Source organism: Cyanistes caeruleus, chromosome 39 (assembly GCF_971803275.1).
Source record: "Cyanistes caeruleus chromosome 39, bCyaCae1.hap1.1, whole genome shotgun sequence".
Taxonomy (NCBI): domain Eukaryota; kingdom Metazoa; phylum Chordata; class Aves; order Passeriformes; family Paridae; genus Cyanistes; species Cyanistes caeruleus.
In genome coordinates, this window is record NC_141740.1 from 27,289 (window position 1) to 45,176 (window position 17,888).

Below are 17,888 nucleotides of genomic sequence, written 5' to 3' on the forward strand. Positions count from 1 at the left end.
TTGGATTGGGTTGGTTGGGTTGGGTCAAGTTGAGTTTGGTTGAGTTGGTTGAATTGAGTTCAGTTGAGTTTAGTTGGGTTGAGTTCAGTTTGGTTGAGTTGGTTGAGTTCAGTTGAGTTTAGTTGGGTTGAGTTCAGTTGGGTTGAGTTGGGTTGAGTTGGGTTGGTTGGGTTGGGTCAAGTTGAGTTTGGTTGAGTTGGTTGAATTGAGTTCAGTTGAGTTTAGTTGGGTTGAGTTGAGTTGGGTTGAGTTGGGTTGAGTAGGGTTGGTTTTGGGTTGGTTGGGTTGGGTCAAGCTGAGTTTGGTTGAGTTGGGTTGAGTTGGATTTGTTGAGTTGGGTTGAGTTTGGTTGAGCTCAGTTGGGTTTGGTTGAGTTGGTTGGGCTGGGTTTGGTTGAGTTGGGTTGAGTTCAGTTGGGTTTGGTTGAGTCGCCTTTGGTTTGGTTGAGTTGGGTTGGTTTGGGTTGAGTTGGGTCAAGCTGAGTTTGGTTGAGTTGGCTTGAGATGGTTGGTTGAGCTCAGTTTGGTTGAGTTTGGTTGGTTGGGTTGGTCGAGTTTGGGTTGGGTTGGTTGAGTTTGGGTTGGGTTGGTTGAGTTTGGGTTGAATTGGTTGGGTTCAGTTGGGTTGGGTTGGGTCAAGCTGAGTTTGGTTGAGTTGGTTGAGTTCAGTTGGGTTGGTTGAGTTTGGGTTGAGTTGGTTGAGTTCAGTTGGGTTTGGTCAAGTTGGGTTTGGTTTGGTTGAGTTGGGTTTGGTTGGGTTTGCTGGGTTTGGTTGAGTTTGGTTGAGTTGAGTTCAGTTGGGTTGGGTTTGGTTGAGTTGAGTTCAGTTGGGTTGGGTTTGGTTGGGTTGGGTTTGGTTGAGTTGGGTTTGGTTGGGGTTGGATTGGTTTGGGTTGGGTTGAGTTGGGTCAAGCTGGGTTTGTTGGGTTGGTTTGGGTTGGTTTGGGTTGAGTTTGGGTTGGTTTGGGTTGGTTTGGGTTGGTTTTGATTGAGTTTGGGTTGAGTTTGGGTTGGTTTGGGTTGGTTTGGGTTGGTTTTGGTTCAGTTGGGTTGGTTTGAGTTGGTTTGGGTTGGTTTTGATTGAGTTTGGGTTGGTTTGGGTTGAGTTTGGGTTGGTTTTGGTTCAGTTGGGTTGGTTTGAGTTGGTTTGGGTTGGTTTTGATTGAGTTTGGGTTGGTTTGGGTTGGTTTTGATTGAGTTTGGGTTGAGTTTGGGTTGATTTGGGTTGGTTTGGGTTGGTTTTGGTTCAGTTTGGGTTGGTTTGGGTTGGTTTGAGTTGGTTTTGGTTGAGTTTGGGTTGGTTTTGGTTCAGTTTGGATTGGTTTGAGTTGGTTTGGGTTGGTTTGGGTTGGTTTGGGTTCAGTTTGGGTTGGTTTGGGTTGGTTTGGGTTGGTTTGGGTTGACCCATCCCAGTTGGGTGGGGGAGGTGCCATTGGTGCCATCACACCCCAACCCCCACCCGGTCCAACCATCACTGACCAGTCCAACCAGAACCAAACTGGTTAACCCTTCACTGACCAGTCCAACCATCACTGACCAGTCCAACCATCACTGACCAGTCCAACCATCACTGACCAGTCCAACCAGAACCAAACTGGTTAACCCCTCACTGACCAGTCCATCACTGACCAGTCCATCACTGACCAGTCCATCACTGACCAGTCCAACCCTCACTGACCAGTCCAACCAGTCCAACCAGTGCCCAACTGGTTAACCCTTCACTGACCAGTCCAACCATCACTGACCACTCCATCACTGACCAGTCCCACCAGTCCAACCATCACTGACCAGTCCAACCATCACTGACCAGTCCATCACTGACCAGTCCAACCATCACTGACCAGTCCATCACTGACCAGTCCATCACTGACCAGTCCAACCAGAACCAAACTGGTTAACCCTTCACTGACCAGTCCATCACTGACCAGTCCAACCAGTGCCCAACTGGTTAACCCTTCACTGACCAGTCCAACCATCACTGACCAGTCCATCACTGACCAGTCCAACCATCACTGACCAGTCCATCACTGACCAGTCCATCACTGACCACTCCAACCATCACTGACCAGTCCAACCATCACTGACCAGTCCCACCAGTCCAACCATCGCTGACCAGTCCAACCATCACTGACCAGTCCAACCAGTCCAACCATCACTGACCAGTCCATCACTGACCAGTCCCACCAGTCCAACCATCACTGACCAGTCCAACGCTCACTGACCAGTCCAGCCATCACTGACCAGTCCCACCAGTCCAACCATCGCTGACCAGTCCATCACTGACCAGTCCCACCAGTCCAACCATCGCTGACCAGTCCAACCATCACTGACCAGTCCCACCAGTCCAACCATCACTGACCAGTCCATCACTGACCAGTCCCACCAGTCCAACCCTCACTGACCAGTCCAACCATCACTGACCAGTCCCACCAGTCCAACCATCGCTGACCAGTCCATCACTGACCAGTCCAACCATCACTGACCAGTCCAACCATCACTGACCAGTCCATCACTGACCACTCCAACCATCACTGACCAGTCCAACCATCGCTGACCAGTCCAACCATCACTGACCAGTCCAACCAGTCCAACCATCACTGACCAGTCCATCACTGACCAGTCCAACCAGTCCAACCATCGCTGACCAGTCCCACCAGTGCCCAACTGGTTAACCCTTCACTGACCAGTCCATCACTGACCAGTCCATCACTGACCAGTCCATCACTGACCAGTCCAACCAGTGCCCAACTGGTGAACCCCTCACTGACCACTCCAACCATCACTGACCAGTCCATCACTGACCAGTCCAACCATCGCTGACCACTCCATCACTGACCAGTCCAACCATCACTGACCAGTCCATCACTGACCAGTCCAACCATAACTGACCAGTCCATCACTGACCAGTCCAACCATAACTGACCAGTCCATCACTGACCAGTCCAACCATCGCTGACCACTCCATCACTGACCAGTCCAACCATAACTGACCAGTCCATCACTGACCAGTCCAACCATCGCTGACCAGTCCATCACTGACCAGTCCAACCATCACTGACCAGTCCATCACTGACCAGTCCAACCATCGCTGACCAGTCCAACCATCACTGACCAGTCCCACCAGTCCAACCATCACTGACCAGTCCAACCATCGCTGACCAGTCCCACCAGTGCCCACCCCACCGGTCACTCCCCGGCCGATGACCTTCCCGGTCCATCCGCCCTCCCCCACCCAACTGCCCACCCGCCCAGTGACGTCATCGATGACCAAATGACCCCATCGATGACCCGATGACGTCATCGAGGACCCGATGATGTCATCGATGACCCCAACGACCCCATCCATGACCCAATGACCACATGGAGAACCCGATGACCTCATCGATGACCCGATGACGTCATCGATGACCCAATGACCTCATCGACCCCATTAATGACCCGATTACCTCATTGATGACCCTATGACGTCATCGATAACCCAAAAACCCCTCTGATGATCCAATGACGTCATCAATGTCATCAACGACCCCATCGATGACCCAATGACCTCACTGATGACCCCATGACGTCATCGATGACCCGAAAACCCCCTCTGATGACCCAATGACCTCACTGATGACCCCATGACGTCATCAATGACCCAACGACCCCTCCAATGACCTCATAGAGGACCCAATGACCTCATTGATGACGTCATCGAGGACCCCATGACCTCATCGATGACCCGGTGACCTCATCGATGACCCTATGACGTCATCGATGACCGAACCACCCCTCCCCCACCCCCCACCCCCATCTCTCCCATCCCCCACCGGCCGAACGCCGCCCCTCCCCCCCCCCCCGAGATTTCCCGCCCCCGCCGGGGCCGCGCCCCTCCCCCCACGGGGGTCCCCCCCCCCCCCCCAAAAATCGCTGCCCCTCCCCCCACCCGCCAGGATGGGGTGGGGAGGGGCGGGGCTGCCCCTCCCCCACCGCCCCAGCCCCTCCCCCAGCCCCGCCCCTCCCCCGCGCTCTGTATCCGCCCCCCTCGTGGTCTGTGATGTAATTTGCTACGAAACCCATTGCCACAAACGCAGCCGGCTCCGCCTCTTCTTCCTCCTCCTCATCTTCCTCATCTTCTTCCTCTCCTTCCTCATCTTCTTCTTCCTCTTCTTCCTCTCCTTCCTCATCTTCCTCTTCCTCTTTTTCCTCTTCCTCCTCATCTTCTTCCTCTTCTTCCTCCTCATCTTCCTCTTCCTCCTCCTCCTCTTCCTCCTCATCTTCCTCTTCTTCCTCCTCCTCATCTTCCTCTTTCTCTTCTTCCTCTTCCTCCTCATCTTCCTCTTCCTCTTTTTCCTCTTCTTCCTCTTCCTCCTCATCTTCCTCTTCCTCCTTATCTTCCTCTTCTTCTTTCTCCTCATCTTCCTTTTCCTCTTCTTCCTCTTCTTCCTCCTCCGTCTCATCTTCCTCTTCTTCCTCCTCCTCATCTTCCTCATCTTCTTCCTCCTCTTCTTCCTCTCCTTCCTCATCTTCCTCTTCCTCTTCTTCCTCTTCCTCTTTTTCCTCTTCCTCCTCATCTTCCTCTTCTTCCTCTTGTTCCTCTTCCTCCTCCCCTTCATCTTCCTCTTCTTCTTCCTCCTCCTCATCTTCCTCTTCTTCCTCTTCCTCCTCTTCCTCATCCTCTTCTTCTTCCTCCTCTTCATTGTCTTCTTCTTCCTCTTCTTCCTCTTCTTCCTCCTCCGTCTCATCTTCCTCTTCTTCCTCCTCCTCATCTTCCTCATCTTCTTCCTCCTCTTCTTCCTCTCCTTCCTCATCTTCCTCTTCCTCTTTTTCCTCTTCCTCCTCATCTTCTTCCTCCTCATCTTCCTTTTCCTCTTCTTCCTCATCTTCCTCTTCCTCCTTCTCATCTTCCTCTTCCTCCTTCTCATCTTCCTCTTCCTCTTCTTCCTCTTCCTCTTCATCTTCTTCTTCCTCTTTTTCCTCTTCCTCCTCATCTTCCTCTTCTTCCTCTTCTTCCTCTTGTTCCTCTTCCTCCTCCCCTTCATCTTCCTCTTCTTCTTCCTCCTCCTTCTCATCTTCCTCTTCCTCTTCTTCTTCCTCCTCTTCCTCCTCCTCCTCATCTTCCTCTTGTTCCTCTTCCTCTTCTTCCTCTTCATCCTCCTCATCTTCCTCTTCCTCCTCCTCCTCTTCTTCCTCTTGTTCCTCTTCCTCCTCCCCTTCATCTTCCTCTTCCTCTTCTTCTTCCTCCTGTTCCTTTTCCTCTTCTTCCTCCTCTTCCTCTTCCTCATCCTCTTCTTCTTCCTCCTCTTCATTGTCTTCTTCTTCCTCTTCTTCCTCTTCTTCTTCCTCCTTCTGTTTCTCCTCCTGTTCCTTCTCTTCTTCCTCTTCTTCCTCCTCATCTTCCTCTTCGTCCTCTTCATTGTCTTCTTCCTCTTCCTCTTCCTCCTCATCCTCCTCCTCTTCTTCCTCCTCCTCCTCTTCCTCATCCTCTTCTTCTTCCTCCTCTTCATCGTCTTCTTCTTCCTCTTCTTCCTCTTTGTCTTCTTCCTCTTCCTCCTCTTCCTCCTCATCTTCCTCCCCTTTTTCCTCCTCATCTTCCTCTTCCTCCTCTTCTTCTTCCTCCTGTTCCTCTTTTTCTTCCTCTACTTCTTCCTCCTCATCTTCCTCTTCCTCCTCATCGTCTTTTTCTTCGTCTTCTTCATCTTCATCTTCTTCTTCTTCCTCCTTCTCTTCTTCCTCCTGTTCCTTTTCTCCTTCCTCATCTTCCTCATCCTCCTCTTCGTCCTCTTCATTGTCTTCTTCCTCTTCCTCTTCTTCCTCTTCCTCCTCCTCCTCCTCCTCTTCCTCTTCCGCTTCTTCCTCTTCCTCCTCCTCCTCTTCATCTTCTTCGTCTTCTTCCTCCTCCTCCACATCTTCCTCTTCCTCCTCCTCTTCCTCCTCTTCTTCCTCCTGTTCGTTTTCATCCTCTTCTTCCTCCTCCTCCTCTTCCTCCTTCTCTTCTTCTTCTTCCTCTTCCTCTTCTTCCTCTTCCTCCTCCTCCTCCTCCCCGCCCCCACCGATCCAAGATGGCGCCCACCCTTCCCCTCCCCCCCCAAACACAGACACATCCTTTCCATACAAACTTTAATGGGGGCGTGGCCCACAACGAGGGGGCGTGGCCGAGCATCGGGGGGCGTGGCCGAGCATGGGGGGGTGTGTCCGAGAAGGGGCGTGTCCAGAGGGTGTGTCTGGAGTGTGTGGGTGTGTCCCCGGGGGAGGGGCGTGTCGAGGGGTCGTGTAGGTGGGCGTGGCCAAGGTGTTGTGTGTGGGCGTGGCCAGGGGAGGGTCCACGGGGCGTGGCCATGGGGGGATGGGTGGGTGTGTCGGAGGGCGTGTCCGTGTGCATGGGGGCGTGTCCATGTGGGTGGGGGCGGGGCCAAGTCCATGAGGGTGTGTCCGGGGCCGTGTCCAATGGGAAGGGGGCGTGTCCATGGGCATGTCTGCGTGCATGGGGGCGTGTCCCTGTCCATGAGGGCGTGTGGGCGTGTCCGTGGGCGTGTCCACAGGCGTGTCCGTGGGGGTGTGTCCATGTCTCTGGGGGCGTATCCGTGTGGGTGTGTCAATGTCAGTGTCCATGTAGGTAGGTGTGTCTGTGTCAGTGGGCGTGTCCATGTTGGTGGGCGTGTCCGTGTCGATGGGCGTGTTGGTGTTGGTGTCCGTGTCCATGGGGGCGTGTCTGTCCATGGGGGCGTGTCCGTGTGTGTGTGTCTGTGTCCGTGGGGGCGTGTCCTTGTGCGTGTCCATGGGTGTGTCTGTGGGGGCGTGTCCATTTCCATGTCCATGGGGGTGTGGGTGTGTCGGTGGGCGTGTCGATGTCTGTGTCCACGGGGGCGTGTCCGTGTCGGTGGGCGTGTCCATGTTGGTGTCCATGGGGGCGTGTCCGTGTGCGTGTCCGTGTCTTTGGGCGTGTCCATATCGGTGTCCATGGGGGCGTGTCCATATCGGTGGGCGTGTCCGTGTTTGTGGGTGTGTCAGTGTCCATGTCTTTGGGCGTGTCCATATAGGTGGGCGTGTCCGTGTCCATGGGGGCGTGTCTGTGTTGGTGGGCGTGTCCGTGGATGTGTCCGTTTCCGTGGGTGTGTCAGTGTCCATGTCTTTGGGCGTGTCCATATAGGTGGGCGTGTCCGTGTCCATGGGGGCGTGTCTGTGTTGGTGGGCGTGTCCGTGGATGTGTCCGTGTCCGTGGGTGTGTCAGTGTCCGTGTCTTTGGGTGTGTCCATATAGGTGGGCGTGTCGGTGTTGGTGGGCGTGTCAGTGGGCGTGTCCATGTCTGTGTCCATGGGGGCGTGTCTGTATAGGTGGGCGTGTCCATGGACGTGTCCATGTCTGTGGGTGTGTCAGTGTCTGCGTCTTTGGGCGTGTCCATGGGCGCATCCACGGGCGTGTCTGTGTCGGTGGGCGTGTCGGTGGGCGTGTCGGTGGGCGTGTCTGTGGGCGTGTCCATGTCTGTATCCATGAGGGCGTGTCCATATCGGTGGGCGTATCCATGGACGTGTCCGTGCGTGTGTCAGTGTCCGCGTCTTTGGGCGTGTCCATGTGGGTGGGCGTGTCGGTGTCGGTGGGCGTGTCCGCATCGGTGGGCGTGTCGTTGTCGGTGGGCGTGTCGGTGGGCGTGTCAGGGCTCGGGGACGTCGTCGGCCAGCAGCATGGGCGAGCCCAGCTGGAGGTCGCGCTGGAGGCTCTCCAGGGAGGCGGGGCTGAGCCGGTGAACCTCCAGCCAATCAGCCAACAGCGACGCCGAGAGCGGCGCCGAGTCGCCCTGGCTGGGGGGGGGGAGGGGCGGGGGGTGGGGGAGGGGCGGGGGGGTGGAGGAGGGGGGGGGGTGGGGGAGGGGAGGGGAAGGGGTGGGGGAGGGGAAGGGAGGGGAGGTGGGGGAGGGTCAATAAAGAGATGAATCGAGTTAACCAATCAAATGAAACCAAATCAATCGAATTAAATTAAATCAACCAAATTAAACCCAATTCGAGCCAACCCAACCAAACCAACCAATCCCAACCCAACCCAACCCACCCCAACCACACCAAACTCAACCGAACTCAACCAAACCCAACCCAACCAATCCCAACCAATCCCAACCCAACCCAACTCAACCAAACCAAATCAAACAAAATCAACCAAACCCAACCAAACCCATTCCTACCCAACCCAACCAAACCAACCAATCCCAACCCAACCCAACCCAACTCAACCAAACCAAACCCAACCAAACTCATCCCAATTAAACCCAACTCAACCAACCCAACCACACCCAATGAAATTAACCAATCCCAACCCAACTAATCCCAACCCAACCAATCCCAACCAATCCCAACCAAACCCAACCCAACCAATCCCAACCAATGCCAACCAAACCCAACTCAACCAAACCCAACCAAACCAAAGTCATCCCAATTAAACCCAGCTCAACCCAACCCAACCAATCCCAACCCAACCCAACCAATCCCAACCCAACCCAACCAATCCCAACCCAACCAAACTCATCCCAATTAAACCCAGCTCAACCCAACCCAACCAATCCCAACCCAACCCAACCAATCCCAACCCAACTCAATCAATCCCAACTCAACCAATCCCAATCCCAACCAATCCCAGCCCAACCCAACCCAACCAATCCCAACCCGACCAATCCCAACTCAACCCAACCCAACCCAACCCAACTCAACCAAACCAAACCAAACAAAATCAACCAATCCCAACCAATCCCAACCCAACCCAACCAAACCCAACTCAACCAAACCCAACCAAACCAAACTCATCCCAATTAAACCCAGCTCAACCCAACCCAACCAATCCCAACCAATCCCAATTCAACTCAACCAAACCCAACCAAACCCAACTCATCCCAATTAAACCCAGCTCAACCCAATCCCAACCCAACTCAACCCAACCCAACCCAACCAAACCCAACCCAACCAATCCCAACCAAACCCAACCCAACCAATCCCAACCAAACCCAACCCAACCCAACCCAACCCAACCAATCCCAACCAATCCCAACCCAACCAATCCCAACCAAACCCAACCCAACCCAACCAATCCCAACCCAACCCAACCAATCCCAACCCAACCCAACCAATCACAACCAATCCCAACTCAACCAAACCCAACCCAACCAATCCCAACCCAACCCAACCAATCCCAACTCAACCAATCACAACCAATCCCAACCAATCCCAACCCAACCCAACCACACCCAACCCCACCCCTCCCAGCCCCTCCCCCTCCCCACCTGTCCTTGGCCTCCCCCACCATGTCCAACGATTGGCTCAGGAACTCCTCCAGGTCGAAGCCGACGCCGTAACCGGCGCCGCTTCCCTTGGGCGTCATCGGGAACACCGGCGGCAGCGGATCCTCCACCTGCGGCGCCGTGGGGGCGTGGCCGTGAGCGACGGGGGGCGGAGCCACCCCCGGGCCCCCTCCCACAAAGCCCCTCCCCCACCCCCTCACCTGCGACTTCTGGAGCTGCTGCGTCACCGTGGCGACGTCGGCGTCGCCGCCGCCTTCCGGCCACGCCCCCGCGGCCGGCCACGCCTCGGCGGGCGGGGGCGGGGCCACGCAGGCGGGAGGGGGCGGGGCCGGCGGCGCCGGGCGGGGAGGGGGCGGGGCCGCCTGTCGCGGCGGGGCGCCGTCGGCCATCTTGGTCCAGCGCTCCAGGAGGTGTCGGTCGTCGTCGGTGAGGACCAGGCCGTGGAGCCCCTCCCCCCGGGGGCGTGGCTCGCGGCGCTCGCGCTCGCGCTGCTTCTTCTCGCGCTCCTTGGCGCGCTCCTGGCGGCGCCGGCGCTTCTCCTCCCGCTCCCGCTGCCGCTCGGCCGCCGTCACCGGCTTCCGGCCCTCGGGGGCGTCGGGGGCGGGGCAGGGCGGGTCTGGGAAGGGGGGGCGGGGCGAAGGGGAGGAGCCAATCAGAGGTGGGGGAGGAGGAGCCAATCGGGGCTCGAGGCAGGTCGGATTGAGCGTTGATGGCGCAGTGACGTCATCGACGACGCGATGATGTCATTGATGACCCAATGATGTCGTCAATGACCCAGTGATGTCATCAATGCCCCTCAACCAATCAGAGATCGGCCCAACCAATGGCCTCGTTGATCAGCCGGTGATGTCATCAAAGACCCAATGACGTCATCAGCGGCCTCACCGATGTACCAATGACGTCATCAACGCCCCCAACCAATCAGAGTTCAACCCATCCACTGACCCCATTGATCACCCGATGATGTCATCGATGACCCTATGATGTCATCGATGACCCAATTACGTCATCAATGGCCCCACTGAATACCCAGTGATGTCATCAACGCCCCACAACCAATCATAGCTCGGCCCAACCAATGACCCTGTCAATCACTCAATGATGTCATCAATGACGCAATGACGTCATCAACGCCCACCCAACCAATCCCAGCTCAGCCCAAACCGACCAATGATCACCCAATGATGTCATCAATAACCCAATGACGTCATCAACGCCCACCCAATCAATCAGAGCTCAACCCAAACCGACCAATGATCACCCAATGACGTCAACAATGACCCGATGATGTCATCAATGACTCAATGACATCATCAATGACCCCGACCAATCAAAGCTCAACCCAACCAAAGATCCCCTTGATCACCCAATGACGTCATCAATGACCCCATGACGTCATCAATGACCCAATGATGTCATCAACCACCCCACTGATCACCCAATGACGTCGTCGACAACCCAATGATGTCATCAATGACCCAATGACGTCATCAACGACCCAAACCAATCATAGCTCGACCCAACCCAATAGCCCCATTGATTACCCAATGACGCCATCAATGAACCGGTGACGTCATCGATGACTCAGTGACGTCATCAACGTCCCAACGACCTCATCGACGACCCCCGCCGACCACCCAATGACGTCACCGACACCCCCCAACCAATCCGAGCTCAACCCAACCAACGACCCCATTGATCACCCGATGACGTCATCAACGCCCCCCACCCCCCCAACCAATCCCAACCCAGGCCCCTCCCCCGGGCCCCGCCCCCCAATCCTCACCTTTGCTCCGGTTCCTCATGGCCGATTTCAGCAGCGCCGCCTTCAGCGCCGCCTTGGTGTCGTCAGAGATGGCGCCGTCCCTCTTGGGCGCGGCCGCCGCCGGCCCCGCCCCCGGCTCCGCCTTCACCCGCGGCGACTCCATCGGGCAGTCGGGGGCGGGGCCCGGGCTGGGCATGTCCACGTCGGCGCACGCCGGCCACGCCGCCACGTTGAGGTTAGCGTCGGCCATCTTGGCGTCGGCGCCCGCCATCTTGGCGCCGGCGTCCGCCATCTTTACGCCGCCGTCCGCCACGTTGAGGCCGGCCATGTTGGCGTCGGCCATTTTGACGCCGATGTCCGCCATGTTGGCGCCGGCCATGTTGGTGTCGGCCATTTTGACGCCGATGTCCGCCATGTTGGCGTCGGCCATGTTGGCGTCGGCCATGTTGGCGTCGGCCATTTTGGCGCCTCCCGCCGCCGGCGGCGCCGGCGCGATCTGCCGCCGGATCCCGTCGCGCCGGGCGTGGAAATCGGCGATCTCGGCCACGATGGCCGCCTTGATCTCCTCTTTGGTCAGGGCCTGCCGGTCGAAGGCGAAGTCGAAGGCCGGCACGCACTCGGGCTCGTCCTCGGGGTCGTGGTACTTGGCCAAAAACGGGTGACGCAACGCCTCGGCCACGCCCACCCTCTCCCTGGGATCGAACCTCAACATCCTCCCCAAGAGCGCCAACGCCGCCGGCTCGGCCGCGCCGAAAAGACTCTCCCACGGCACCGCCGGCCGCGGCGGCAAGCTCTGCACGTAGGCCCGGACGCGCTCGGCGCCGATGGCCGCCATGACGCCGGCCGGCGGCGTCCCCAGCACCGCCATGATCAGCTGGAGCTGGTGGACGTAATTCCGACCGGGAAAAAGCTGCCGGCGACCGAGCATTTCGGCAAAAATACAACCCACCGACCACATGTCGATGGCGCGGGTGTAGCGGTGCAGCGAGAGCAGCAGCTCCGGCGCGCGGTACCAGCGGGTGGCCACGTACTCGGTGAGGAAGGCCTTGGCCTGGCGCGGGTCGGCGCCCAGGCCGCGGGCCATGCCGAAATCGCCGATCTTCAGCTCGCAGTTCTCGTTGACCAGGAGGTTGCTGGGTTTGAGGTCGCGGTGGAGGACGTTGGCGCTGTGGATGTACTTGAGGCCGCGGAGGAGTTGGTAGAGGAAGTAGCGGACGTGCTCCAGGGTGAGGGGTTGGGAGGAGTGGATGATCTGGTGGAGGTCGCTCTCCATCAGGTCCAGCACCACGTAGCTGGAGGGGGGTGGGGTGGTGGTCAGTGGGGGGGTGGTGGGCATGGTGGTCATTGGGGTGGTGGTGGCCATGGTGGTCATTGGGGTCATTGGGGTGGTTTTGGTCATGGTGGTCATTGGGGCGGTGGTGGCCATGGTGGTCATTGGGGTGGTGGTGGCCATGGTGGCCATGGTGGTCATTGGGGTGGTGGTGGCCATGGTGGTCATTGGGGTGGTGGTGGTCATGGTGGTCATTGGGGTCATTGGGGTGGTTTTGGTCATGGTGGTCATTGGGGTGGTGGTGATGATGATGGCCATGGTGGTGACCATGGTGGTTGTGGTGGTGGTGGTCATCATGGTCATGGTGGTGACCATGGCGGTCATTGGGGTGGTGGTGGCCATGGTGGTGACCACGGTGGTTGTGGTGGTGGTGGCCATGGTGGTCATTGTGGTGGTGGTCATCATGGTCATGGTGGTGACCATGGTGGTTGTGGTGGTCATGGTCATGGTGGTAGTGATGGTGGTGGTGATGGTGGTCATGGGCATGGTGGTCATGGTTGGGGTCATGGTGCTCCAGGGTGAGGGGTTGGGAGGAGTGGATGATCTGGTGGAGGTCGCTCTCCATCAGGTCCAGCACCACGTAGCTGGAGGGGGGTGGGGTGGTGGTCAGTGGCGGGGTGGTGACCATGGCGGTCATTGGGGTGGTGGTGGCCATGGTGGTGACCATGGTGGTTGTGGTGGTGGTGGCCATGGTGGTCATTGTGGTGGTGGTCATCATGGTCATGGTGGCGAGCATGGCGGTCATTGGGGTGGTGGTGGCCATGGTGGTCATTGGGGTGGTGGTGGCCATGGTGGCCATGGTGGTCATTGGGGTCATTGGGGTGGTGGTGGCCATGGTGGTGACCATGGTGGTTGTGGTGGTGGTGGTGGCCATGGTCATGGTGAGGACCATGATGGTCATTGGGGTGGTGGTGGCCATGGTGGTCATTGGGGTGGTGGTGATGATGATGGCCATGGTGGTGGCCATGGTGGTTGTGGTGGTCATGGTGGTGGTGATGGTGGTCATGGGCATGGTGGTCATGGTTGGGGTCATGGTGCTCCAGGGTGAGGGGTTGGGAGGAGTGGATGATCTGGTGGAGGTCGCTCTCCATCAGGTCCAGCACCACGTAGCTGGAGGGGGGTGGGGTGGTGGTCAGTGGGGTGGTGGTGGTGGCCATGGTCATGGTGGTGACCATGATGGTCATTGGGGTGGTGGTGGCCATGGTGGTGACCATGGTGGTCATGGTGGTGACCATGGTGGTTGTGGTGGTGGTGGTGGCCATGGTCATGGTGAGGACCATGATGGTCATTGGGGTGGTGGTGGCCATGGTGGTCATTGGGGTGGTGGTCATCATGGTCACGGTGGTGACCATGGTGGTTGTGGTGGTCATGGTGGTGGTGATGGTGGTCATGGCCATGGTGGTCATGGTTGGGGTCATGGTGCTCCAGGGTGAGGGGTTGGGAGGAGTGGATGATCTGGTGGAGGTCGCTCTCCATCAGGTCCAGCACCACGTAGCTGGAGGGGGGTGGGGTGGTGGTCAGTGGGGTGGTGGTGACCATGGTCATGGTGGTCATTGGGGTGGTGGTGATGATGGTCATGGTCATGATGGTCATGGTGGTGACCATGGTGGTCATTGGGGTGGTGGTGGCCATGGTGGTCATTGGGGTGGTGGTGGTCATGGTGGTCATTGGGGTCATTGTGGTGGTGGTCATCATGGTCATGGTCATGGTGGTGACCATGGTGGTCATTGGGGTGGTAGTGACAATGGTGGTCATGGTGGTCATGGTGGTGACCATGGTGGTCGTGGTGGTGGTGGCCATGGTGGTCATGGTGGTCATTGTGGTGGTGCTCATCATGGTCATGGTGGTGGTCATGGTGGTCATTGGGTTGGTGGTGGCCATGGTCATGGTGGTGACCATGGTGGTCATGGTGGTGGTGGTGATGATGATCATGGCCATGGTGGTCATGGTGGTGACCACGGTGGTTGTGGTGGTGGTGGCCATGGTGGTCATGGTGGTGGCCATGGTGGTCATGGTGGGGACCACGGTGGTGATGGTGGTGATTGTGTTGGTGGTGCCAAGCCAAGCCAACCCATCCCAATTAAACCCAAATCAACAAAATTAAATCAAATCAACCCAAACCCAACCAAACCCAACTCAACCCAACCAATCTCAACCAAACCCAACCCAACCCAACCAATCCAACCAAACCTATCCCAACTAAACCCAAATCAATCAAATTAAATCAAATCAACCCAACCCAACCAACAAAACTCAACCAAACTAAACCCAACCAAACCCGACCCAACCCAACCAACAAAACTCAACCCAACCCAACCAAACCCAACTCCACCTAACCAATCTCAACCAAACCAAACTCAACCCAACCAAACCCAACCCAACCCAACCAATCTCAACCAAACCAAACTCAACCCAACCAAACCCAACCCAACCCAACCAATCTCAACCAAACCCAACCAAACCCAACCCAACCAACAAAACTCAACCAAACCCAACCCAACCCAATCAACCTCAACCAAACCCAACCAATCTCAACCCAACCAACCAATCTCAACCAAACACAACTCAACCAAACCCAACCCAACCAACAAAACTCAACCAAACCCAACCCAACCCAATCAACCTCAACCAATCTCAACCCAACCCAACCCAACCCAACCAACAAAACTCAACCAAACTCAACCCAACCCAACCAAACCCAACCAACCAATCTCAACCAAACCCAACTCAACCAAACCCAACCCAACCCAACCAAACCCAACCCAACCAAACCCAACCAAACCCAACCAAACCCAACCCAACCAAACCAAACTCAACCAACCCAACCCAACCCAACCCAACCAAACCCAACCCAACCAAACCAACCAATCTCAACCCAACCCAACTCAACTAAACCCAACCCAACCCAAACTCAACCCAACCAATCTCAACCAAACCCAACCAAACCCAACCCAACCAACAAAACCCAACCCAACCCAACCAAACCCAACCCAACCAAACCAAACTCAACCAACCCAACCCAACCCAACTCAACCAAACCCAACCCAACCCAACCAAACCCAACCCAACCCAATCAACCTCAACCAAACCCAACCCAACCCAACTCAACCCAACCCAACTCAACCAAACCCAACCCAACCCAACCAAACCCAACCCAACCAAACCCAACCAAACCCAACCCAACTCAACCCAACCAAACCCAACCAAACCCAACCAAACCAAACCCAACCCAACCCACAAAACTCAACCCAACCAAACACAACCAAACCCAACCCAACCCAACTCAACCAAACCCAACCCAACCAACAAAACTCAACCCAACCCAACCAAACCCAACCCAACTCAACCAATCTCAACCAAACCCAACCCAACCCAACCCCGGCCCTCCCCCGCTGACGCACACGGAGCGGAACTCCCCGTAGGGCCCGGCCGGCCGCAGGATGTCCTTGATGCCGATGATGTTGTCGTGCTTGAAGTGCTTGAGGATCTTCAGCTCCCGCAGCGTCCGCTTGGCGTTGGTCACCACGTCGAAGGCGTTGGGGATCTTCTTGATGGCCACCTGCTGGCCTGGGGGGTGGGCGTGGCCACAGGGGTGTCCTGGGTGTGTCCTCAGGTGTGTCCAGACCCCCCCAGGTGTCCCCAGGTGTCCTCAGGTGTCCCCAGGTGTCCCCAGGTGTCCTCAGGTGTGTCCTGGGTGTGTCCTCAGCTGTCCCCAGGTGTGTCCAGGTGTCCCCAGCTGTTCCCAGGTGTCCCCAGGTGTGTTTTTGGTGTCCCCAGGTGTCCCCAGGTGTCCCCAGGTGTCCCCAGGTGTGTTCCCAGGTGTGTCCCCAGGTGTGTCCAGACCCCCCAGGTGTCCCCAGGTGTATCCAGGTGTGTCCTCAGGTGTGTCCAGACCCCCCCAGGTGTCCCCAGGTGTCCCCAGGTGAGTCCAGACCCCCCCAGGTGTCCCCAGCTGTCCCCAGGTGTGTCCTGGGTGTGTCCTCAGGTGTGTCCAGACCCCCCCCAGGTGTCCCCAGGTGTTCCCAGGTGTCCCCAGGTATCCCCAGGTGAGTCCCCAGGTGTCCCCAGATGTCTCAGGTGTCCCCAGACCCCCCCAGGTGTGTCCAGGTGTGTCTCCAGGTGTCCCCAGGTGTGTCCAGACCCCCCCAGGTGTGTCCCCAGCTGTCCCCAGGTGTCCCCAGGTGTGTCCAGACCCCCCCAGGTGTCCCCAGCTGTCCCCAGGTGTGTCCCAGGTGTCCCCAGGTGTCCCCAGGTGTGTCCCAGGTGTCCCCAAGTGTCCCCAGGTGTGTCCCAGGTGTGTCCCAGGTGTGTTTTTGGTGTCCCCAGGTGTGTCCCCAGCTGTCCCCAGGTGTCCCAGGTGTGTCCCAGGTGTCCCCAGCTGTATCCCAGCTTTCCCAGGTGTCCCCAGGTGTGTCCCAGCTGCCCCCAGCTGTCCCAGGTGTCCCAGGTGTGTTTTTGGTGTCCCAGGTGTGTCCCCAGCTGTCCCAGGTGTGTCCCCAGGTGTCCCCAGGTGTCCCCAGGTGTGTTTCGGGTGTCCCCAGCTGTCCCCAGGTGTGTCCCAGCTGTCCCCAGCTGTATCCCAGCTGTCCCAGGTGTCCCCAGGTGTGTCCCAGGTGTGTCCCCAGCTGTCCCAGGTGTGTTTTTGGTGTCCCAGGTGTGTCCCCAGCTGTCCCCAGCTGTCCCCAGGTGTGTCTCAGGTGTCCCCAGGTGTGTCCCCAGGTGTCCCCAGCTGTCCCCAGGTGTCCCCAGGTATCCCAGGTGTGTCCCCAGCTGTCCCCAGCTGTCCCCAGGTGTGTCCCAGGTGTCCCAGGTGTCCCCAGCTGTCCCCAGCTGTCCCAGCTGTGTCCCCTCACCCGTGTCCCGTCTCCGTGCCGAGCTGACCACGCCGTAGGCGCCGGTGCCGATGGTCTCGATGATCTCGTACTCGTCGCCCACCTCGAAGGTGACGTCGAGCGCCCGCGCCTTGAGCAGCGCCAGCGGCCCCGGGGGGTCCCGGGGGGCTCCGGGGGGGTCCTCGGGGGCGGGGTCGGGCTCCGACATCGCACCTGGCACAGGTGAGAGACAGAAATCACCTGAGAGGGGTGAAAAATCTGCTCAAATGGACCCAAAATCTGCTCAAATGGACCCAAAATCCACTCAAAGGGACCCAAAATCAGCTCAAATGGACCCAAAATTCACTCAAAGGGACCCAAAATCTGCTCAAATGGACCCAAAATTCACTCAAAGAGACCCAAAATCTGCTCAAAGGGACCCAAAATTCACCCAGGGGGTCCCGGGGGGCTCCGGGGGGGTCCTCGGGGGCGGGGTCGGGCTCCGACATCGCACCTGGCTCAGGTGAGAGACAGAAATCACCTGAGAGGGGCCCGGGGGTCCCAAAATCCTCTCGGAGAGACCCAAAATTACCTGAGAGGGACCCAAAATTCACTCAAAGGGACCCAAAATCCACTCAAAGAGACCCAAAATCCGCTCAAATGGACCCAGGGGATCCCAAAATCCACCCAGGGGGTCCAAAAATTCACTCAAAAGAAC

At 57.4% G+C, this 17,888-nt stretch overlaps 2 protein-coding genes across 2 annotated transcripts; both read right to left on the bottom strand.

The window, feature by feature from the left end:
• Positions 1-6,087: 6,087 nt before the first annotated feature.
• Positions 6,088-12,321, bottom strand: LOC147647344 (mitogen-activated protein kinase 7-like). Its single transcript, XM_086872144.1, has 4 exons — positions 11,051-12,321; positions 9,465-9,880; positions 9,247-9,374; positions 6,088-7,780 (listed from the first exon to the last, which is right to left on the bottom strand). Exons 1-4 carry the CDS (start codon positions 12,300-12,302, stop codon positions 7,633-7,635), a joined length of 1,944 nt encoding a protein of 647 aa, XP_086728270.1. The 5' UTR covers positions 12,303-12,321; the 3' UTR covers positions 6,088-7,632.
• Positions 12,322-13,267: 946 nt separating this feature from the next.
• On the bottom strand, positions 13,268-17,430 carry LOC147647345 (uncharacterized). The gene is made up of 3 exons (XM_086872143.1): positions 17,213-17,430; positions 15,761-15,926; positions 13,268-13,854 (listed from the first exon to the last, which is right to left on the bottom strand). Exons 1-3 carry the CDS (start codon positions 17,397-17,399, stop codon positions 13,389-13,391), a joined length of 819 nt encoding a protein of 272 aa, XP_086728269.1. The 5' UTR covers positions 17,400-17,430; the 3' UTR covers positions 13,268-13,388.
• Between the last annotated feature and the right edge of the window lie 458 nt (positions 17,431-17,888).